The sequence below is a fragment of the Vulpes lagopus genome, chromosome 3 (genome assembly GCF_018345385.1).
Source record: "Vulpes lagopus strain Blue_001 chromosome 3, ASM1834538v1, whole genome shotgun sequence".
In the NCBI taxonomy this organism is placed as follows: Eukaryota; Metazoa; Chordata; class Mammalia; order Carnivora; family Canidae; genus Vulpes; species Vulpes lagopus.
Window position 1 is genome coordinate 69,147,576 of NC_054826.1, and position 25,641 is coordinate 69,173,216.

Consider the following 25,641-nt stretch of genomic DNA (forward strand, 5'->3'; position numbering starts at 1 on the left):
CTCTGAACATATAACAATTTTAGATTAAAAAGAAAAAATATTTCTTAATGGTAGAGACTAGATTGTTAGTGTAAATTTTTCAAAATTCAAAGAGGAATTGGTGCTAAGATTTCTCAAATCAGTAATGAAGTTGTGGCTTCAGTAGGAAGTAGAAAATTGTTAATGTTTTATTGGTAAAAATATATTTTAAAAATCACTTTATTGAGGTATAATTGACATAAAAAAGCTGTACTTAATGTAAACACCTTGTTGAATTTGAAATTGGTAACATAGTTAATGTTTTAGCTCTGAAATTTTAAATTATATAATCAAAAATTTTCACTGGTCTTTGTTAACAGTTGTTGGAATTTTAACTTCACAAACAACTGGAAGCACCTGGTTTCTGCCTCTAATGCCCCTGTACATTAAATTGGAAAGTATAACAGTTCAGTATATTTTGGCAGACTTTCCAAGAGAGGGGAGTACAAAATCTTATTTCCAGGTTTATTAACTGTTCTACAAATTTTAGACATCTTTCAAAATTCAGTAAAGAAATGATTCAGTTCTTTACAGTGAATCATTTAGTGATATAATGGCCATTTAAAGTGTTTGATATACTCTAAACTTCAGGGAGTTATTTCTTATTTATAAGCAGTTAGAAAATGTTGAACCTAGATGTCTGAATTATGATTTTTTTTCTTCATAGTTCTGATGAATTAGGAATCTTCATGTAGTGTGTGTGTGTGTGTGTGTATAAGTATGTATTTTTATTTACAAAACTTATTCTGGCTTATTTAACTACATTTGAATCATTAAAAAAATTTGAAAACAATTAAACATTTACATAAGCCTTTTTATACTTACGGATAATTACTTTTGATGAGTTTTTAAAAATTCATTAAGAATTTTCTAATTTGGGGATGCCTGAGTGGCTCAGCGGTTTGGCACCTGCCCTCGGCCCAGGGCATGATCCTGGAGACCCGTGATCGAGTCCGACGTCAGGCTCACTGCATGGAGCCTGCTTCTCTCTCTCTCTCTCTGCCTCTCTCTCTGTGTATCTCATGAATGAATGAATAAAATCTTAAAAAAAAAAAAAAAAGAATTTTCTAATTTATCTCTTTAGGAAAAATGGGACATGGAGAACTAACATGGTAGCTTTTTACCATTCAGTATTTTTCTTTTTTTTCATTCCTGTAAGCTAAAAAGAAGGGAAGAAAAACATATCCTCCTTCAGCTCCCCAAATCTTTAGTATATTAATTTACATGGAGATGAAAGTTAATTTTTTTCTTAATGGTAATACCATAGAAGAATATTTCCTTGTCACTGTAGCAGACATGGCTAAAGAAATTAGCTTTTATTTTTTTATTTTTTAAGATTTTATTTATTCATGAGAGACAGAGAGAGAGGCAGAGACACAGGTGGAAGGACAAGCAGGCTCCGTGCAGGGAGCCTGATGTGGGACTTGATCCTGGGTCTCCAGGATCAGGCCCTGGGCTGAAGGCGGCACTAAACCGCTGAACCACCTGGGCTGCCCAGAAATTAGCATTTATGCTGTATTCCAGGCCTTAGGATAATTTTAGAACTGTAAAAGTCACTGAGTATAAATTGCTATGCAAATTTAGAAGTTTTAGGGACAGACTTTCTGAACAGTTTAATACTAAAGCTTCGAAGACTTTATAAACTCATCCTTTAACAGTGTATTCATTACATATTTTTTGCCAGGCAATGTGGTAAGTCCTGGGGAGTCTATGGGTGTAAGACACATAGTCTGCTTCTATAGAGCTTATTACTTAGAAGAGTACACTAGTAATAATTAAATGAATAAATACACTAGTAATTAACAGTGATAAACGCTGTGAAGGAAAAAGCATAAGGTGCTATGAGAGTATAGTATTTGAAATGTTTTACTTGGACTTGATACCTGAAACAAGTTTTTAAAAATGATCAATATAGTTTAAAAATATATAATATAGTTCATTGGTCAGTATATCATGTGCCTAATATGCATAAACAGTAACAGTAAATGTTCAGTAACTTTAGCACAGTTGTACATATCCATGTACTTTTTTATTCCTGTTTTTGCATTGGTAGTATTTGATTTTGCTAATTGCAAAAAAGTGGCATTTTGCTACATTTAAAAAATCTGAAGGTGCATTGGATCCTGCTAACTTGTTGGATTCTGCTAAATTATAGCAGTGCAACTCTCAGGTTTTGTAGTTAAGAACATAAATCCACTAAATAAAAATATTTTTAATACAACAATATGGAATTAGAGTAACTCTCCTTTCTCCTACTCAAAATTTGATTTGCTGAAGCTGCCTCCCGAAAATCATGGGTATCGACACACTGGTCAGAACTTGCTCCGGACTCTCATATGGCAGAATCAGGTCAGGTGGCAGTATCAGGTAAAGGGAAATAAGAAACATGTTTCCTCCCCCCTTTTTATCTTGAAAACATTCATTCAGGAAAAACAGAATGACCAGGAGAAGGGGAACTACATAAGAAACACTTGGCATGGCATGATTGATGCACAAAGTTACTTGATTTTCATAGTGCTTTAATAATGAGCCTTTAGAATTATATTAAGGAAAAATCAGAAAGGGGGGGAAGAAATTATAAAAATACAAGGAAAAAATGCAAGATGGCAGAAATATGACTGAACATATTAGTGATCATAATAAATACTAATTTATTAAATTTCTCCAGTAAAGAATTAAGTTTAATATAAACTGATTAAGATGTAAAGGAAAAGGATAGCTCAGCTCAGAAGGAAGGGGTTTCATAAATTGCGAATTGTTAGCATGGTATGATAGGAATCCCTGTTGGTTCTTAAGAAACCTGCTAGAGAGCATGTATTAAACTAGGCCAAACACCAATTTTAGACAAATTAGATCATGTTCATTTGTCTTACAAATAGATTGCTAGGTTTTACACTTTGAGCTAAAGATTTCTTTTGATAAAAGAAAATATCTGAATTATAAAAGCATTGTAAGGAATACTTGAGGGTGTGAATATAGTTTGCCTAAATAATTTTTTCGAAGTACTTTCTCATTACACCTCTTAATTTTTTACATTCGATTTTGTTCACGATGTTAGCATAAATAATTGGGTAAAATGGACTTATATAAAAAATAGAATAAACTGCTAGGAAACTACTTGCACATAGTAGGTGGTCAATAAATGGCAATAAATGGCATTAATAAATAGTATTCAGTAACCATTTGTTATATGGAATTAACTGATTTTGATGTCTTTTCTTATTTTCTAGAAATATTAAAAGTTTGTCAGATATCCAGATAGTACAGGTTGCTTGTGGTTACTATCATTCACTTGCACTTTCTAAAGGTAAGCATTATTTTAATTTTCTTACCCCTTTTCAGTTTTATTACTGGATACTTGAATTGAGCAGAAAGCTCTCCAACTGTGTTTGTTTGTTTTTTTAATATTTTATTTATTTATTCATGAGAGACAGAGAGAAAGAGGCAGAGACACAGGCAGAGGGAGAAGCAGAAGCAGGCTTCATGCAGGAACCCTGATGTGGAACTTGTTCCTGGGACTCCAGGATCATACCCTGGGCCGAAGGCAGGCACTAAACCACTGAGCCAACCAGGGATCTCCTGTTCTTGAAATTCAAGATTGTCCTGGTTCTTTTTGATCCTTTTTATATCCACATACATTTTAGAATTAGCTTGTCAGTCTTCATAGTCACACAAACTATTGTGATTTTGATTGGGATTACATTGTCGATAAATCAGTTTTAAGAAAATTTTTACAATATTGATTCTTTCAATTCTTGAACATGTTCTGTCTTTTAAAATCTTCTTTCAACTTTTCTCTATAGTATTTTGTTGTTTTCTGTGGAGTGGTCTTATACATCTTTTACTACTTTTTCCCTAGATATCAAATTTTTTTTTAATTTTTTTTTATTTTTGAATCATTTTCAAGTTATCGCTAGTATCTAAACATGGAATTGATTTTTGTGTCTAATTGTTTTATAGTTCACTAAATCCTATACCTTAATAGATGGAGGAAGTTTATAACTTGCCCAATCTCATTTGATCTCAGACTTATTGTGAGTAAAAACAAAGATGGCTAAGCATTCTATTAGGTTTGTTTGTTTTTGCTGCTTCTTTTAACTTTTTCATTTGCCAGCTAAGGATTGTAGCATAGGTTACCAAGGTTACCATATTGGTTTTTACCATTTAAAAAATAAGTTCCAGGGGCTTCATTATTATTATTTAACTCATTAAATGTCTAGCACCAGGCTAGAGCTGTGGGGAAATAAAGGTAAGATAATACAGTTGCAAACAGGGAAGCAGTGGGAGGAGCCTAAGTGATAAGCAGAGAGAATTATTTTAAGGACTGTACCATCTAGTGGAGGGTGCAGATAAATAACTAGTTTGAGACAGAAAAAATACAGTTTTGGTCAAGGTCGTAGTAAAGTGCAATAGGAATGAAGAACAGTACAGTCATATTCATATAAATAACAATGTACTTACATACCGTGAAAAAGGATTACAAAGAAAAAAGTTTATAAAATCCTTAAAAAAAAAAAAAAAAGGGCAGCCCAGGTGGCTCAGCAGTTTAGCGCCGCCTTTGGCCCAGGGTGTGATCCTGGAGTCCCAGGATCAAGTCCCACATTGGGCTCCTTGCATGGAGCCTGCTTCTTCCTCTGCCTGTGTCTCTGCCTCTCTCTCTCTCTCTGTGTCTCTCATGAATAAATAAATAAAATCTTAAAAAAAAAAAAGTTTAGGATATTTAGAACATAAAACAGGGAGACTGAATTTAATCTGGGTGACCAGGGAAAGCTTCTTTTTTTAAGATTTTATTTATTTATTCATGAGAGACAGAAAGAGGCAGAGACCGAGGGAAAAGCAGGCTCCACGCAGGGAGCCCAATGTGGGACTTGATCCTTGGAGCCCGGGATCACGCCCTGAGCCAAAGGCAGACCCTCAACTGCTGAGCCACCCAGGCATCCCACCAGGGAAAGCTTCTTACTGGGAGAGAGTGGAACTGAACTTGACAAAGCATGGGGGGAGGTCTACACAGAGGGATACACACTCACTGCAAGCATGTGAGAAATGGGCATTGGAGAATGTAAAGGGAAGACAAGTCTCACTAGAGTATAGTGAGTGAGGGAAGAGATTGGTATGAAGTGAGCTTGGAAATATAGGTAGAGTATATAGAACATCATAGGCCTTGTTAAAAGTGCTTATCTTGGTATTAAGGGAAGGCTCTGATACCTTTTTTTCAGGTGAGCCACATTATCATATCTATATTTTAATATCTCCATGTAAATATACAGTTGTCTGCTAGTATGTCCATAAAATATTTCTGGAAGTATATACCAGTAATTGATAAGAATAGTTGTCTCTTGGAAGAGTACCTGGGGTCTAATTTTAGAGTAAAATTTACTTTTAAGTGTATACTATTTTATAGTATGAATTTTAAAAAGTTATTAGTACCATTGTTTAAAAAAAATAAGATATCTAAAGTTGCAAAAAAGAGTGGCAGTTGGAGGAGCAAAAATGACAAGCAGAGAGAACTATTATAGGAACCAGGTGAGATGGTGAGGAGTAGATCTGTTTGCCATATTTTTCTTTAGAAGGAAAACTGTATATTATGTGGTGATACATGATAGATTGATACCAATCTGTGTATAAGAGAGAAGAGTTAAGGATGACTCTGTATGTTTAGAGCTTGTACTATTGAATCAGTTATAATATCATTTACTGAGATGAAGAATACTGAGAGTAGGTCCAGATATGGAAGGTAGTGTGGGGGTCATAAATTGTTTGGAACACGCTGAACCGGAGGTGCGTTTGTAATATCTAAGTGTAGATATCAGATAAACGATTGGATACATGAGTTGTTTGCTCATGAAGAGATGTCTGGTCTAGTGATAAAATTTTGAATGTGATCAGTATATAATAACTGAAGCCTTGAGCCTGGTTGAGTGCCTCTTGGGATTAATCATAGAATAAAAGCGAGACGTAAATATTAAAAAATAGTCCTAACTTAAGGAATGTAAGGAAATGAGATTACCCTCAGTCATGTGACTTACCATTCATTAGTAAGTCAAACTTAAAGTATACTAATACAGAATGTTCTTTTAGGTGGTATTATGTTTCCATATAAGATTTGAACTTAATAAAGGGAAATATGTATTTCCATTTGGTAAGAGGGAGAATGTCCCAAAATAACTGATGATCTTCAAATGAAATTTTTATATGTGTGAGGAAAATAGTTAATTTTGTAATTTCTGTTTTACAGCGAGTGAAGTCTTCTGTTGGGGACAGAATAAATATGGCCAGTTGGGTTTAGGCATTGACTGTAAAAAGCAAGCTTCACCACAGCTGATTAAGTCTTTGCTTGGAATTCCTTTCATGCAAGTTGCAGCAGGAGGAGCCCATAGTTTTGTACTCACCCTTTCTGGAGCTATTTTTGGATGGGGACGCAACAAATTTGGTCAACTAGGTCTTAATGATGAAAATGGTAGGTTGTCATCATTTATAGAAAAATGTACTTAAAAAGAAATGATCTTTTGAGATGGACCAGTGAGTCTTAATGTCATAAAGAAATGTACCCAAATCTTCCCTGATGTGGAGAAGGGGTTGAGAGGTTTACCTAAAAATTCCATTTGAAAATACTTTTAAGGGATGGTGGAAATGCTAAAAAATATCTTTTTATTACAAAATAAACTCTAAAAAGTGTATCTGGGTAGAAATCTTTGTTAGATATTCATTAAAAGAAAGTTGTGAAAAACATTACTTCAATTGGTGATCACATCATTGGCCACCATTGGTGAAAGAAGTTGTAGAATTATTCTGGAAGGTAATATGAACCGTTAATCTATTTGAGTTTTTCAAGGAAATATTAAAATAATCTGAATCATTAAATCTTTATTTTGGGCTTCACTTTTAACATTGATTTAGAGTTTGAAAATAAGCAATTTGAATTTTAAAAGTTATTATTTGAAACAAGTTAGTTTTGAACTGATTTTCATAACTACATTAGTGCAGATGGCAATATCTGAAATACAAAAACTAATATCATAAAATTCAACATAATTGTCCTGACCTAAGTGAACAAAAGTGAGTTGTTGGTCTAGTAACAACTGGTAATGATAAATAATACTCAGAATTTTAAAATATTTTGTTCTGCATAAGAAAAATATGTCAGATTAGGACATATTTCTTTTCTGCTACAAAATAGCAGAAAGTATAATTTTCAAGTATTTAAATAGAATTCTGTGAGCTTAATTATCATGAGGTGAATATAAAGAATGATATTAGAAGCAGTCAGATAGCTTTGAAATTACTTGATTTTTAGTCCTGTGCGGATTGGTGTTAAGGCAGATTAACACTTAAATTACTTTTTAAAACCCTCCTTTATCACAGCAACATGAATAGAAAGACCTGGGAACCCAATTAAGTAGGCTTGTACTACCAAATCACTGAATCACAGTTAAAATTATTTATCACTGTCTACTGAGCTTGGGAAGCTATAGAAGAAACACATTTTAGAAGAGTTTTAACTTAAAAAATACCGTTAACGTCTCTTGTTGGAATTTTCAGATAGGTATGTTCCTAATTTACTAAAGTCACTAAGAACTCAGAAAATAGTTTATATTTGTTGTGGAGAAGATCATACTGCAGCACTAACCAAGGTATTGTACTCCTATAAAACTTCTTTATTATTACTCATGGTAGTTATTTATAATTAGTGAATGTTTTCATGATAATTACATTAAAACTGGAATGTTATTGATGTCTAAAAAGTAATTTATCTTGAAGACAAGAACTAGATTATTACTGGTCAAAAACAATTTACCTTAATTTTCAACTTTGTTTTATGTTATGAAATATGAATTATGATCTGCTATTAAATGTGATGTTTTGTTGAATTTCTCAGCTTCATGTGAAATACTGTTTAATATTTTGAATGGAAAAAAATTCCTTTTTAGTTTGTCAGACTTGACATTCTATGTGTTTCAGTCCCATTTATATTGCATAATTACCTAATTTTAATTCCCATTTGGCTTATAAATACTGTATAACAAGTAATAGAGAGTAATGTATCTGTTAACCATAGGCTAAGTATTATGCAACCAGCTATAAGGAGCTTTCATCACAATCTTATTAATGGTTTTAACTATGTCCTGTAACTTTCTTGGGTATGTGCCATTTCATTATCAGGACTGTGTAGTTCTCTAGTGATTAGAAAAGTAAAATGAAAATAAAAACATTAAACTAACCTTTACCAGGAATATTATTTATTATAGTTGTGTTAACATAAAGGAACTGGCATGTTATTTATTGGCTGAATTAGAAATTAATGTTTTTGCTTCTTTATCTTCATTCTGCATAGCAGATAAAATTAGCAAGAAAAAATTAGCTTCTAATCAAACTTCTACACACACAAAATTCTACACACTCCCACATTGGGAATTTTTTTTTTAATTTTTTTTTTGATAAGAGTTATTCTTAGTCACTATCAAGTATGGTGTACTCAGAGTACTTTAAAAATATGATGACTCATTATAAAAGTTAATTCTGAATAATTTACGTTACTTGCTTTTTAGTAAGGAACTTTTAGCTATTAATCTTACCATATTTTATTGATTTTTGTCATTCAAATTACAAATGTAATTACTAAAATCTTATTAACTCATGTTGGCAAATTATAAATCTAGTCATTCTTTTCTGTCATGGAGAGTCAGAAGACATAAGGCTATGTTGAAATAATAGTAAAAAATATTTTGTATATTATTCCTTAGCACTAACTTTGGTAGAAAGACTCACAATGTTAATGCTTATCAAATTCAGCCCTTCAAATAACCACTTATCTTATTTTCCCAGGATATATAACTATTTATATCTATTGAGGTTTTTTTAAATGCTAATATTCTATATTCCTCTCAGGATAGTAGCTGGTGATACTTGTTCCCTTGAATTTTTGGTGTATATTATTTTTACCAAAATCAGATAGTTTTAAATATCCTAACAGGAAAATACTTTATTTTCCCTTGATTTAAGTTAGAATATAGTTCCATATCCATATATCTTTTGTTTTTCTGGAAGAACTTTTTGCAGATAAATTAGGATTGCTTTACAAAGCATTTTCTTTGTGCAAAACCGACCTTAGGAATTTAAAAACAGACTTTAAAAAACAAGAACTGTAAAGATATGTATGTTAATGGGTTTGAACACACTATCATAAAGATGTCAGATTTTTTCAAGTTCACTTACAAATTCATTATGCAAGTCACATATATTTATATCTTTTGACTTAGCAATTGTACTTTTAAGAATCTGTCCCAAAGATAGGAAATTATGTATATACAAAGCCATTTATTGTGGCGTTATTTTAATAGCAAGAGAATGAAAGAATGCAGATGTCCTTCAGTAGCAGCTAGTTAGATAAACTGTGGTAACCATATGGACTTGTAAAACAGGAAGATCTGGTATTATGCTGTGGAATATCTTTAGGATATATTGGTAAGTAAAAGGAAGGTACAGAATAGTTGTCCTTTAAGCAGGGATAAAAGATGTTACATGGCATTTATATTTTTAAAAATTTAATAACTAGATCAAATGTACTTTGCTTTATAGTTTTGACTTTAGAACCTATAAAGTGTTACACATAATTAAAAAGCAAACATATGTTTTTAAGCAATTCTTAAAAATTGAAAGTAAAAAAAATACTAGTGGCATAACTACAAAAGAATTAAAGGCCTTTTAAAATACAGTATTTTTTTGTATATCACTAGTGGAAAATAGCCTGAAGATAAAATGAATTCACACAAAAATTTTCAACTCCCTTCTGTAGTCTTTTTTTTTTTTTTAATTTTTAATTTTAATTTTTATTTTTTTTTATTTATTTATGATAGTCACAGAGAGAGAGAGGCAGAGACACAGGCAGAGGGAGAAGCAGGCTCCATGCACCGGGAGCCCGATGTGGGATTCGATCCCGGGTCTCCAGGATCGCGCCCTGGGCCAAAGGCAGGCGCCAAACCGCTGCGCCACCCAGGGATCCCCCCTTCTGTAGTCTTATTGTCAGTAATAAAATTGATAGTTTTATTCTCCATATATTACATACAGGACAGGATAAAGCAAATAAGTACTTTACTGTCATTATACTAAAACTATGATTTTCAGCTTAAGATAAAAGGTTATAAAACAATAGGAACTAAATTAAAATCTTGTGATCTTTACTTTTAATCATGAGTATCATTATGAACTCATACTCTTTTCCTTCTAAAAAAATTTTTTTTGGTCATGACTACTAATGGTTCTAGAAGTAATTAGCCATGTACATTCTGGAAGCAATGAGCATCCCTTGATTGTTGTAGACTCAATATGAAAAATAACCAGGGCTTCTTAGAGAAGAGTCTGATTTCATATACGAGGGGAAAAAAAGAAGTCTAAGAACAGCCTTGGGTATTGTGTATTACAAGGAAGGGGACTAAGGTCATGTCAGGGGGGACAACATCCAGGAGTTTTCACAAAAAGAAATAATGGTGGAAATAAATGGAAATATATCAAATATATAAAAATCCGTGACTTCCATATCATACTCTTATTCCTCAAGTCAGTACAAAGCAAACTTCATTGCTTATCTTTGAAGGTTGCTAGGACAACAACTCATTTTTAAAAAAATTAGTAAATGAGAAAGAGATATTTCTCCTACCTCCTATTTGCAGATTGTATTTCGGAGTAACTATAGTGAGGAGTTAAGTTATCTATAGAAAAATTCCGACTGATAAATCTGGAAGAAATAATAAGATTAGAAAATTTCCATTTTATACTCCCTAACATGAAGCAAGATGAAGATTGAAACATTAACTGTAATGTCAATGGATTAAGCTGTGAAACTTGTTAAGTCACTTATTTTTAATATTACCAACCAGACATACACTTGTATGTGAGGTAATAAAATAATGAGGAAGATTTAACATGGCCTCAGTATCAGATATTAAGACATTAAAATTAAAAGGGTCATTTCCTGAAGAGGATATAACAACTATATTTATATATGCATCCAACATAAGAGAACCTACATAATGTTAAGCAAATATTAACAGAGCTGAAACAGAAATAGCAGTAATAGGAGACTCCAGTACCCCACTTTCAACAACAAATAGCTCATCCTTATGGAAAGTCAAGGAGGAAGCATAGGACTTGAGCTACACTTTATACCAAATAGACCTAACAGATATACAGTGCATTCCATCCAACAGCAGCACATATATGTTCTTCTCAAGCACGCAATAGAATATTCTGCAGGAAAGATATGTTAGGTCATAAAACAAGTCCTAATAAATTTAAAAAGCTTGAAATCATATCAAGTATCTTTTCCAGTGACAATGGTATTGAAATGGTATGAATCAATAATTGGAGGAGAGCAAAGAAATTTGCAGATGTGTGGAAATTTTTTAAAAGCATGCTCCTGAACAATCATGGGTCAAAAAAGAAATAAAAGGGAAATAAAAAAACATCTTGAGACAAGTGAAAATGGAAGCACAATATACCAAAACTTATAGGATCCAACGAAAACAGCTATACACCACATATCCAGTAAAGTGTTTATAGCAATAAACAGCTACATTAAGAAAAAAAAAGATCAAAAGACAACCTTTATACTTCCAGGAACTAGGGAAAAAGAAAACCAAACTAAGCCCAGAGTTAGCAGAAGGAAGAAAATAACAAAGGTCAGAGCAGAAATAGAGACTTAAATACATAAGATCAGTAAAACTAAGAACTGTTTTCCTGAAAAGATAAAAAAATAAAATAAAAATCAATGTATCTTTAGGGAGACCAAGAAGAAAGACCCAGGATAAAAACTGGGAGACATTACAACTGATACTACACAAATAAAAGGATTATAAGAAACTACTGTGAACAATCACATGCCAACAAATTGTATAACATAGATGAAAAGGATATATTCCTAGAAATATCTGAACTACCAAGGCTGAATCATGAAGTAGAGAACCTAAACAGACCCTTAACTTGTAAGGAGATTGAATCACTAATCAAAAATCTCCCGTCAACAACAACAAAAAACCCCAGGACCAGATGGCTTCACTGGTGAGTTCTACCATTCAATAAATAATGCCAACCCATTTCAAACTCTTCAAAAAAATAGGAACCACTTATAAATGCATTTTATGAGGCCACTATTATGTTCATACCAAAGCCACAAAAAGACTCTACAAGAACATAAAATAATAGGCCAATATCCCTGGTGGACATAGGTGCAAAACTCCTTAAGCAAATAATAGCAAACCAAATATAACAGTACATTAAAACGATCACATGCCATGATCAAGTGGGATTTATCCCTGGGATGTAAGAATGGTTTAACTATCTGCAAATCAGTCAATGCCACATTAGTAGAATCAAGGTTAAAAGTAATATGATCATCCTAATAGATCCAGGAAATGCATTTGGTGAAATTCAGCATCCTTTCATGATAAAATTTCTCAATAAAGTACAGGAGGAATATGCCTCAACATTATAAAGGCCATAAATGACAAGCCTACAGCTAACCTCATATTCAGTGGTGGAAAGCTGAAAGTTCTTCCTGTAAGATCAAGAATAAGACAGGGTTGCACACCCTCATCACCTCTATTCAGGATAGTACTGAAAATCCTAGCTAGAGTGATTATAGTAAAGAAAAAGAAATAAAAGGCATCCAAATTAGGAAAAACTAAAATGGTCTGTTTGCAGATGACATAATATTATATATAGAAAGCCCTTAAGACTACCAAAACTCCGTTTGAACTAATAAATGAATTCAGTAAAGTTGCAGGATACAGAGTCAACGTACAAAAATCGATTGCATTTCTATAAGAACAAACTCTGGAAGAGAAATTACGAAAGCAGTCCCATTTATACTATCATGAAAAACAATAAAATACTGAGGAATAAATTTAACTGAGGAGTGGAAGAGGTCTTTCACTGAAAACCATGTAACACATCAATGAAAAATTGAAGAGGACGCAAAGAAATGGAAAGATACTGCATATTCTTGGATTGGAATAATTCATTTTGTTAAAGTGTTCATACTACTGAAAGTGATCCACAGATTCAGTGTAACCCCTGTCAAAGTTCCAGTGGCATTTTTCACAGAAATAGAACAGATAATCCTGAAATTCATATGGAATCACAAAAGACCTAGAATAGCCAAAGCAATCTTGAGAAAGAACAGCAAAGCTGGAGCATCAAGCTTCTGATTTCAAACTATATTACAAAGCTATAGTAATCAAAACAGCATAGTACTGGCATAAAAACACACATAGACCAAACAGTAGATAGCCCAGAAATAAACCCACATATAAACTAATGTTTAACTAATCAGTGACAAGACACTGACAACACACAATGGGAAAGTTTGATCTCTTCAATAAATGGTGTTGGGAAAACAATATATGCAAAAGAAATTGGATCCCTATTTTTACCATTAACAAAATGTAACTCAAAGTGGATTAAAGGCATAAATGTAAGACCTGAAACAAACTCCTGGAAGAACACATGGAGTGAAAAGCCCATTGACATTGGTCTTGGTAATTTTGTGGGTATGACACTAAAAGCACAAGTAACAAAAGGAAAAAAAAATAGGTGGAACTCCAAATGAAAAAAGTTTTTGCATAGCAGAGGACACATCAACAAAATGAAAAAGTAGCCTGTGGAACGAGAGAAAATATTAGCAGACCATTTATCTGATAAGGGGTTAATGCCCAAAATATAAGAGAAACTATAACTCAATGGCTAAAAACCCAAATAATCTGGTTTAAAAATGGGCAAAGACCTTGAATAGGTACTTTCCTAAAGAATATAATAATAAAAGGGCAACAGGTACATGAAAAAGTGCCTCGTGTTAGCATCATGATCCATCAGCAAAACTCAAAACCTCAGTGAGGTAACATAACACCCCACATCTGTTAGAGTGACTGTTAAAAAAAAATAAAGGACAAGTATTGGTGGGGATGTGAAGAAAAGGGGAACCCTTGTCACTGCTGGTGGGAATGTAAACTGGTGCAAATAGAAAACAATATGGAGGTTTTTCCAAAAATGATACATGGAGCTATATGATCCAGGAAATCCCACTTCTAGGTATATTATCTGAAGGAAATAAAAACAGATTCATGAAGAAATAATTCCACTCCCATGTACATTGTAACATTTTTCACAGTAGCCAATAAACAACTTGAGTGTCCATTACCAGATGAATGGATAAAGAAAATGTATGTTGTATATACACAAAGGAATAATATTAAGCCAGAAAAAAGGGAATACTTGTATTTGCATCCATTTACAACATGGATGAACCTGGAGGGCATTATTATAAGTGAATTAAGCTAGAGAAAGACAAATACTATTATTTATATGGGGAATCTTTTTAAAAAGTCAAATTTGTAGAAATGTTGTTTGCCCCAGGGGCTAGGGAGTGGTGTCTAGAGGAAATGGGAAATTGGTTAAGGGTACAGACTTTCTCTTATGAGTAAATTCTGAAGCAAGATTTGATGTACAGCATGGTGACTATAATTAACAGTACTGTATTCTATGCCTGAAATTTGCCAGGAGAGTAGATCTGAAGCATTCTTAACAAAAGTAGATGGTGGACGTGTTAATTAACTTCTTTGTGGTAGTCGTTTCACAATGCATACATATGTCTAATCCCGTGGTATACTTGAAATATATACAGTTTCATTTGTCAGTTCAATCATACCTAAATAAACCTGGAAAAAAATGATACCAGTTACAAAAATCATAAATAAAAATGGACATTTTTGCCATTTCTATCAAGAAAAGAAAATTAATTTTGTAAGTCGATAACGATATTAGTTACACATTTATATGTGTGAGAGGCAAATGCCATTAGAGATACTTAACACATTTATAGATGAAATGATTTGATGACCAGTTTACTTTAAAGTACTCCAATACTTTTTTTTTTTGCTTTAAAGTACCCTGAAAAAGGAAAACGGGAGGGGCATTGATGAAACAAGGTTATTTAACTTTTGCTGGTGGTTAAAGCCAAGTGATGGTTATATGATGATGTGTGCATATATATTTGTATTTATATTTGTATATACATGTCTTTACTTTCGTATAATTGTTTGAATTTTTCCATGATGAAAAGTTTAAAAAAGAAAAACCAATTTCCTTGCATAGTAGTATATATACTTACACTATTAAATGATGAAAGCAGGATATAAAATTGTATATACAGATACAACTCTGAAGAAAAGCAGTTGAATTGAAAAACAGTAATTGTACTTGTGTTAAGCTGTCATCACAAATTACTTTTTTATACATAACCTTATCCAGTTGTACATTTTTACCATAAGTTTTTTAAAGACGATATATAGTAGACCCTTGAACAACACAGGTTTGAACTGAATGGGTTCACATATTCACAGATCTTTTTTAGTAAAGTTTTTGGAGATTTGCAACAGTTTGAAAACACAGGTAAACTGTGTAGCCTAGAAATACCAAAAAAGCTAAGTTAGGTATTGTTTATGTTATCAGTAAAGCTTTCAGTCAGAAGTAGGCTATTAGTAGTTAACTTTTGGGGGAAGCAAAAGTTGTATGTGGATTTTTGACTGCACTAAGGGGTTGACACCCCTCCCTCCCTGCTTTGTTTGAGGGTCAACTGTATATTGTAGCAACTATGTGTTAAAAATAGCTGTATTTGTGCACTCTCGTTTAATTACAATCTTTCTGCTGAGCCTTTATGTCAAAAGCATAACTAGTTTGAAAACTGAAGATACCATTTTTAGGTTTTGTGATATTTTATGGGTGTGTACTTGGGATTCAACAAGAATATAATGATCATGAAAGGCAATGCAAAAAAATTATTAGTATCTCTTTAATGATATCTTCAACTAAATATAATGACAAGGACATAATAAAGTACTTTTAAAATATGTGAAAATAGCCTGGAATTCTCTTAGTTTTAAGTCATTTTACCTTGAAAACTCAGCTATCATCTAAATTGTGAAGACAATAGAAGAGAAAAATTGACTCCATGTATTAAAGATGTAACCTGTTTTCTTAAAGATTATTTTATCAAGCCTTCTAATGATAAAAGGTTTTGCCTTTATTTTATTTATTTATTTATTTATTTATTTATTTATTTATTTATTTATTTTAGGAAGGTGGCGTGTTTACTTTTGGAGCTGGAGGGTATGGTCAGTTGGGTCATAACTCTACCAGTCATGAAATAAACCCACGGAAAGTTTTTGAACTTATGGGAAGCATTGTTACTCAGATTGCTTGTGGAAGGTAAGCTATTATATAAGAGAATATCTTACTCTCCATAACTCAGTTATTTAGGATTTTTTTTTTTGACAGTCCAGAGGCCTTTTATTTTTTTACACCTTTTTGGTCATGAATTTATAGGGAGTGGGTTCCAGCAACTGAAGCTTCTTTCCATTGGTTTGCACAAAATGTACTTCTCTGTGTGGAGCAGGCTGGCACTTCAGTTGAACTCAAGTATTTTTTTCTTTGGCTTTCTTTTTTTCTGATCATTTTTCTTTCTGTGTTTCAGGAAGTGGTATCTTGGCTCTCAGAGTGCTTAATGTTTTCATTTTCAGTACACACAAAAATTTTTTAGACAAAAAGAATCTTGCCCTTGTTTATTTATAACAGTGCCAAGAGCATGCTGGGTAACATTGTAGACTTTGATTTGCCACTGAAATATTTGTAGGACATTCCTTTTTTTAAAGATTTTATTTATTTATTCATGAGAGACACAGAAAGAGAGGCAGAGACATAGGCAGACCGAGAAGCAGGCTCCATGCAGGGAGCCCAATGAGGGACTCAAGGATTATGCCCTAAGCCAAAGGCAGACGCTCAACCACTGAGCCACCCAGGCGTCCCAGGACATTCCTTTTTGAATAGTGCCTGTCCCCTTGATGTCTACAGTATAACCTTTCTTGTGGATTTGCATATATGTGGCCAAAGAAATAATTCTGTATCTTCTAAAAGGCCTAGAGAACATACAGGGGTGTCCCTCCTTTTTCCCTTTGTGTTGGTCATTTTGCAGATTACTAGAAGATGGCAGTTCCTAGCTGAAAGTAGGGGATTTTTTTTTTTTTAAACAAATTGTTTAGTAATTTAGGAATCTAAGATAAAAACATTCTTCCCTAAATGCTTAATTTGCTGCTAAGGAGTAATAGGAGAAACATCTTTTATACTGATTATTTTACGTTTCTCTATTTGAAACAAATTTATCTGGGCAAAGACATTAATATTGAATATGTAATATTTGTTGTACATAACATCACACTTAAAGGGAAAGTACAAATCCTCTTTCTTTTCCACCTTTTTTTATTTAAAGAATGAGGAAATTGAGCAGCTGATTATTAGCAGCTAATTAATTATTTAACAGCTAGTTATTTTACCAGTAACCAATTGTTACTGATAAAAGTTGAATTGGAATACTGGTTCCCAGTTCTTGAGAGTAAATAGAAGTCACAGCTTTGAAATTGAGCTTCACCTTTGGTGGGTTAAATTAGGTAGATTCCCAAAAACAAAATGTACTTTGGGTTTTAACCACTTAGCTTAATTTTTTATATGTAGTATATATCCATATACAGTAGGATTCAATTTTGCCAACTGTTAACTTCAAATACATGAAATCACACTGTAGGTAGTCTTTGGTGACTTTTTTAACATGCTACTTATATGATTATCTGTATGTGTGAAGATACAGTTTTCCAACATAGAGTATTGCTGTATTTTATTCAGTTATATGTGTATATAATTATTTGGTCATTCTGTTACTGGCAGCTGTTTGGATGCTTCCAGTTTTTGGCAATTACAAATAATGTTTTGAACATTTGTTATATGATATACATAAACCTTCATATCTCTAAGTATTTACCTAAAACAGGATTGTTGAGTCATAGAGGATACTTACCTTGAATTTTGCAGGTTAATGTCACTCTGTTTACCAGAATGATTATATCAATTTACATTTCTATTAATATTGTATGAGAATTCCTGACACTCTGTGTCCTTGTGCCCATTTGGTATTGTCACACTTTGAAATTTTTGCTAATCTCTTGGGTATATAGTGTTCCTTAATCATGATTTTAATTTGCATTTCCATGATTTGATACAGATTGAATTGAATCTGTAGATCACTTTGGGAAATGTTGACATCTTAACAGTAGTAAGTCTTCCAGTCCACGAACATGAGATATCTTCCCATTTATGTCTCTAATTTATTCCAGTAATCTTTTTGTAGTTTTCATCATATGTCTTTTAAAGTTTTTTTTGGATTTTTGTTATTAGTGTATGGAAATGGAACTCATTTTTGCATATTAATTTTGTATCCTGCTGCTTCGGTGTCTTTTATATTTCTGATAGTTCTTTTGTGTGGAATCTCTAATGTTTTTTGCATATAAGGTCATATCATCTCTACACAGAAATAATTTTACTTCCTTTTCAATTTAGGTGCCTTTTATTTCTTTTTCTTGCTGGAACTTCTAGTATTACGTTGAATAGAAGTATTCAAAGTAGGATCCTTGCCTCATTCCTGTTCTTAGAGGAAAAGCTTTTAATCTTTTACCATTAAGTACGATGTTTGTGGTGGGTTTTCATATATGGCTTTTATTATGTTGAGATAATTTTCTTTTCTTTTTTTTTAAGATTTTATTTATTTATTCATGAGAGACACACACAGGGAGGCAGAGACATAGGCAGAGGGAGAAGCAGGCTCCATGCAGGGAGCCTGACGTGGGACTTGATCAGGCCCTGGGCTGAAGGCGATGCTAAACCACTGAGCCACCCGGGCTGCCCAGAGATAATTTTCTTTTATTGGTACTTTTTTAGTGTTTTTATCATAAAATGGTATCATATTTGTTGATTTTTTATTGAAATGATGGTGTGGGTTTTTTCTTCATTGTCTTAGCCTTGTAAATTAACACTGATCAATTTGCATATCCTGAACCATCTCTGCATCCCATTTAGCTGGGTATATAGTTTTTTCAATATACTACTGAATTCTGTTTGCTAATGTTGTATTGAGAATTTTTGCATCAGTACCCATAAGGGATAATGGTCTGTAGCTTTCTTGTAGTGTCCTTGTCTGACTTTGATATCAGGGCAATGCTGACCTCATGGAATGAATTAGAAAGTTGTACCTCTTCAACTTTTTTTGTAGGGGGGGGGGAGGATGTGAATAGGATTGGTGTTGATTCTTTAAATGTTTGGTAGAAGTCACAAATGAAGCCATTGGTGTAAAGCTTTTCTTTGTTGGGAGATTTTTGATTATTGTTTCAGTTGTTTTACCATTTACAGATCTGTTGTGGTTTCTTATTTTTTTGTGATTTAGTATTAGTAGGTTTTGTATTTCTAGGATTTTGTCTATTTCATCTAAATCATCTAATTTGTTGGCAAAGAACTGTTTACTCTCTTACCATCCTTTTTACTTTGGCAGCATAAGTAGTAGTGCCCCCACTTTTTTTTTTTTTTTTAAAGATTTTATTTATTTATTTATTCATGACAGACACAGAGAGAGAGAGAGGCAGAGGGAGAAGCAGGCTCCATGCAGGGAGCCCGACATGGGACTCGATCCCCAGACTCCAGGATCACGCCCTGGGCTGAAGGCAGGCGCCAAACCTCTGAGCCACTCAGGGACCCCCCCCCCCACTCTTATTCTGATTCTAATTTCTTTACTTCTTTCTTAGTCAAATTAGCAAAAGTTTTGTCAATTTTGTTGATCTTTGTAAAACCAATTTTTAGTTCCATTGACTTTTGCTATTTTTCCTTTTTCTATTCCATTTATATCAACTCTCATCTTTATTATTTTCTTTCTTCTGCCAGGGTTGTGTTTAGTTAGGTGGTTTGGTGGTTTGTTTGTTTAGGACCTTAGGTTGTCAAGTTGGGTTGTGCACATGAGCTCTTTCTTGTATTTTTTGTTTTGGTTTGTTTGTTTTTTTTTGTTTTTTTGTTTTTTTTTTTTAGGTAGGCTCCATGGCCAGCATGGAGCCCAGTGCGAGGCTTGAACCCAGGGCCCTGAGATCAAGACCTGAGCTGAGATCAAGATTTGGATGCTCAACCAACTTAACCACCAGACACCCCAAAATCTTTCATGTTTTTTAATGTAAATTTCCCCCTTAGCACTTTTTCCCCCGCATCTTTTGTTTTGATATGCTGTGTTTCATTCTCTTAAGTCTTGTGATTTCTTTGATTCATAGGTCATTTAAAAGTATGTTGTTGAAAAAAAAAAGTATGTTGTTGAATTTCCACAAATTTGTGAATTTCCTAATTTCTTTATGTTACTGATTGCTAATGTCCTCCTTTTGTGGTTGTAAAAGATACTTTGTATGATGTCTGTCTTTTAAAATCTATTTAGACTTACTTTCTGGCCTAACATAGTGTCTAACATGGACAATGCCCCATGTGCATTTGAGAAGAATGTGTATGTTGTCGTTGGGTAGTGTGTGCCCTGTTACATCTAGTTGACTTAATTGTGTTGTTCAGGTCCTCTGTTTCCTTACTTCTGTGTGGTTATTCTATTATTGAGAGCAGGGTTATTAAAGTCTCCTACCATATTGTAGAATAATTTCTCCCTTTAATTCAGTTTTTGCTTCATATATTTTGATGGTCTTTTATTAGATGTGTAAATGTTTTTGTTATCCTTTTGCTATACGGAACCTTTTGTTAAAATATGATGTCCTTTGTCCCTTGTAACCTTTTTTTATTTAAAATCTATTTTGCTGGGTATCCCTGGGTGGCTTAGTGGTTAAGCTCCTGCCTTTGGCCCGGGGTGTGATCCTGGAGTCCCGGGATCAAGTCACACGTTGGGCTCCCTGCGTGGAGCCTCCTTCTCCCTCTGCCTGTGTCTGTGTGTGTGTGTGTGTGTGTGTGTGTGTGTGTGTCTCATGCATAAATAAAATCTTTAAAAAATAATAAAATATATGTTGTTTGGGGCACCTGGGTGGCTCAGGAGTTGTGCATCTGCCTTTGGCTCAGGGCATGACCCAGGGTCCTGGGATCAAGTCCTGCATCAGGCTCCTCTGGGGAGCCTGCTTCTCCCTCTGTCTATGTCTCTGCCTCTCTGTGTCTCTTACGAATAAATAAATAAATAATCTTTAAAAAAAAAAAAAAAACTATTTTGTCTGATAGAGTATGGCCACCCTGCTCTCTTTTGGTTGTTGGCATGAAATATCTTTTTCCATCTTTTCACTCTTAGCCTATTTGTATCTCTTGTAAATAATATATAGTTGGATCATGTTTTATTATCCATTCTGCCAGTCTCTGTCTTTTGAGTGGACAGCTTAATCCACTTACACTTACAGGTAATTACTGAGATGTAGGGACTTTCATCATTTTGCTCTTTGCTTCTTGTCTCTCAATTCCTGGATTTATTGTCTCCCTTTATGTTGTTTTTTTGCAGAGAGATGTTTTAATTTCCTTCTCTGTATATTCTATAGCTACTTTCTTTGTGGTTACCATGGTGATTACATTTAATATCCCGAAGTTATAATACTAATTCAAATTAATACCAGGTTAACCTTAATAACATAAAAAACTTTGCCCCTATGTAGCTTTATCCCCACCTCCTTTCAGTTATTGATTTCACAAAATAACTTATTTATACATTGTGTATTCAAAAATATGTTCATGCATCAGTCTCTTAAGAAAACAAAATAACTTGTAAACAGAAGTTATAATGCTAGCCTTTATAAACATCCATGTGTTTACCTTTACAAAGATCTTTATTTTATCATGTGGCTTTGAGTTACTGTATGATGTTCTTTCATTTCAACCTTTAGGATTCTTTTTAGCATTTCTGGCAGGGTAGGTCTAGTGATAACAAATTCCCTCAGCTCTTGTTTACATATAAATGTCTTAATTCCTCCCTCACTTTCAAAGGACAGTTTGCCAGACATTAGATTCTTGATTGAATTCTAGTTTATTTTTTTAAGCACTTTGACTATGTTAGCCCAGTCTGTTCTGACATCCAGAGTTTCTGGTGAAGAATCTCATAATCTTATTAAAGATCCCTTAGTTATGACAAGTCACTTCTCTCTTGATGCTATCATATTTCTTCTTTTATCTTTTTTTTTAATTCAAAGATTTTATTTATTCATGAGAGGCACAGAGAGAGGCAGACATAGAGGGAGAAGCAGGCTTCTCACAGGGAGTCAGGTATGAGACTCTTTCCTGGGATCTGGAGATCATGCCCTGAGCCGAAGGCAGACGCTCAACCGCTGAACCAGCCAGGCATCCCTCTTCTTTTATCTTTGGACAAATTGATTGATTGTAATGTATCTTAGTGTGGGTCTCTTTCAGTTCATCCTTTTGGAGTTCATTGAGTTTCTTGGATCCTTATGTCTTTCATCAGATTTGGGAAGTTTTTGGCCATTATTTCTTCAAAGTTCTCTCTCTTTAGCTTTTTACCTTTTAGAACTCCCATAGTACCTATGTTGGTCCACTTGATGATATCCCATAGGTCCCTTAGTTTCTCTTCAACTTTAGTCTTTTTTCTTTCTAATTTCAAGTTCCCTCATTTGTTTTTCTGCCCACTCAAATCTGCTTTTGAATCCCTCTAGTGAGTTTTTCATTTTAGTCATTGTGCTTTTCAGCTCCAAAATTTTTTTGGTTTGTTTTTGTGTTTTCTGTTTTTTTATTGATTTTTACATTTTTGTTCATATATTGTTTTCTTGACTTTTTCTTTACCTTCTTTTAGTTATTTGAATATCTTTTTTTTTTTTTTAAGATTTATTTATTCATGATAGACACACAGAGAGAGAGAGAGGCAGAGACACAGGAGGAGGGAGAAAGCAGGCTCCATGCTGGGAGCCCGACTCAGGACTCGATCCCAGGACTCCAGGATTGCGCCCTGGGCCAAAGGCAGGCACTAAACCGCTGAGCCACCCAGGGATCCCCTAGTTATTTGAATATCTTTAAGATAATTGTTTTAGTTTTTGTCTGTTAAGATTTTTCATCTGGTCTTTCTTGGAGATAGTTTCTCTTGTTTTTTTTTTTTCTTAGGATTTTATTTATTTCAGAGAGAGTAAATGGGAGCAGGGACAAAGGGAGAGAGAGAATCTGAAGCACACTCCCCACTGAGTGCAGAGCCCAACATGGGGCTTGATCTCATGACTATGAGATCACAGTCAGAGCTGAAACCAAGAGTTGGAGTCACCCAGGCACCCCAGTTTCTGTGCGTTTTTTTTTTAATAGACTTTCTTTTTTACAGAAGTTTTAGGTTCACAACAAAATTAGGTGGAAGATACAGATATTTCCATTGAACTTGCACACACATGTATAGACTTCCATTATCAACATCCTCCACCAAAGTGATATATATTTGTCCCACTTAATGAATTTACATTGCCAAATCATTATCAGATGAACATAGTTTATATTAGGGATTCACTCTTGGTGTTATACACCCTGTGAGTTCAGATAAATGTATAATGACGTGTATCCACACTATTACAGTATTGCATAGAGTAATTTCATGGTCATAAAATTCCTCTATGATCTACCTATTCATCCCTACTACCTCCCCTAACCCATGGCAGCCACTGATCTTTTTACTCTTAGTTTTTTCTTTTCCAGAATACTGTATAGTTGGAATCATACAGTATATAACTTTCTCAGATTGGCTTCTTCCACTTAGTAATATGCATTTATGTATGGTTCCTCCAGTTTTCATGGGTTGGTCACTGATTTTTTTTTTTTTTTAGTACTGAATAATATTATCTGGATGTATCAATTTGTTTAAACATTTACCTACTGAAGAACATGTTTTTGTTTCCAAGGTTTGGCAGTTATGAATAAAATAGCTAAAAATGTCTGTGTGCAGGTTTTTGTGTGGATACAGCTCTTTAACAACTTTGGATAAATAATGAGGAGCATAATTGCTGAATCTTATTGTAATAGTATGTTTAGTTTTGTAAGAAACCACAAAACTGCCTTCCACAGTGGCTGTATCATTTTGCATACCCGTGTTGGTTAATACTGTTTTCCTTTTAATGGGCTGCATTTCACAATTTCTTTGTAAGCCCTGTGGGTTTGTTTTGTTTTTTTTTTTTAAACTGAACATTTGAGCCTAATTGTGGCTCTGGACATCAGATTCTCTCCGTTTTCCAGGGTTTGGTGATTTTTTTTTTTTTTTTTGGAGTTCGATTTGCCAACATATAGCATAACACATCCCATCAAGTGCCCCCCTCAGTGCCCGTCACCCAGTCACCCCAACGCCCCCCACCTCCCTTCCACCACCCCTTGTTCATTTCCCAGAGTCTGGTGTCTCTCATGTTCTGTCACCCTCTCTGATATTTCCCACTCATTATCTCTCTTTTTCCCTTTATTACCTTTCACTATTTTTTATATTCCCCAAATGAATGAGACCATGTAATGTTTGTCCTTCTCCGATTGACTTCACTCAGCATAATACCCTCCAGTTCCATCCACGTTGAAGCAAATAGTAGGTATTTGTCGTTTCTAATGGCTGAGTAATACTCCATTATATACATAGACCACATCTTCTTTATCCATTCATCTTTCGATGGACACCGAGGCTCCTTCCACAGTTTGGCAATTGTGGACAGTGCTGCTATAAACATCAGGGTGCAGGTGTCCTGCTGTTTCACTGCATCTGTATCTTTCAGGTAAATCCCCAGCAGTGCTGATTGTCATAAGTTGACTCTGGCAGGGACACATAAGCCTTAAGGTGTAAATGTAAGGTCTTCTCAGGTCTTTTCTGAGCCTGCTCCTCTTCCTGGACAGGCACAGTGAGTTTCTAAATTCCTCTGTACATTCAAAGCAAATGTTCTAAATCTCAAATGTCAGACTCTGAGAAGGGGAAAAAGAAATGAAGGGGGAGGGGAGAAGAAATTAAAATGGAAAAGGGGGGATGCCTGGGTGGCTGAGCAGTTTAGCGCCTGCCTTCAGCCCAGGGTGTGATCCTGGAGTCCTGGGATCAAGTCCCATATCAGGCTCCCTGCTTGGAGCCTGCTTCTCCCTCTGCCTATGTGTGTGTCTCATGAATAAATAAATAAATAAAATAATAAAAAAATAAAAAATAAAATGGAAAAAGGCACTAGCTTTTTAAATCCTCTGGAAGTCTCTTAGCTAGAAGAGAAGGACTCGGAACAGTGGGGCAACAACAGTGGCTCACCTACCTTTGTGTCTACATCTCCTTGATCTACAATCAAGAGTCCCAATCTCAAAAATAAGGACAAGGTCCTTGTTGCCAACTCAGACTCCCTTAAGCTGTGTACAAGCAACTCCTGGAGTAAGGATAGCTCCCTGTCACAGGGCTCTGCTACAAGTTGAGATTGGCCAAAATTAATTAGAATTTACTACCTAAGCCTTCCCCTGGAAATTGAAAGCCTTTAATAGACTCAAGAGTTCTAAAAGAGTTACATCAGACAGATTCTGCCAGTGCAAATGTTGTCTAGGTGGGGAGTCAGATTCCTGGTGCTTCCTACTCTGCCATCTTCTTAGAATCATCCTTTCATTGCTTTTTGAAAATTCCTTCACCCTCCTCTTTAGTGCCACTGTTGCTGTAAGTTAAGTTTCATATAAACACAGATCTGTTTTCTGTGGTCTGTATCTTATTCCTTCAGTTTTTTTTTTTTTTTTTTTTGAGATTTTACTTATTTATTCATGAGAGACACAGAG

At 34.1% G+C, this 25,641-nt stretch overlaps 1 protein-coding gene across 4 annotated transcripts in view; it reads left to right on the top strand.

The window, feature by feature from the left end:
- The window catches only part of HERC4 (HECT and RLD domain containing E3 ubiquitin protein ligase 4), a 133,816-nt gene that overhangs the window by 33,553 nt on the left and 74,622 nt on the right, over positions 1 to 25,641 (top strand). For all 4 annotated transcript variants that reach the window (XR_005986596.1, XM_041747160.1, XM_041747161.1 and 1 more), the window contains exons 4-7: positions 3,249 to 3,325; positions 6,254 to 6,475; positions 7,558 to 7,649; positions 16,145 to 16,275. Coding sequence is in view for 3 of the 4 variants with exons in the window: in XM_041747160.1 (XP_041603094.1) it covers positions 3,249 to 3,325; positions 6,254 to 6,475; positions 7,558 to 7,649; positions 16,145 to 16,275 (522 nt within the window). In the remaining variant the exon portion in view is untranslated. The remainder of the gene's footprint in view (positions 1 to 3,248; positions 3,326 to 6,253; positions 6,476 to 7,557; positions 7,650 to 16,144; positions 16,276 to 25,641) is intronic.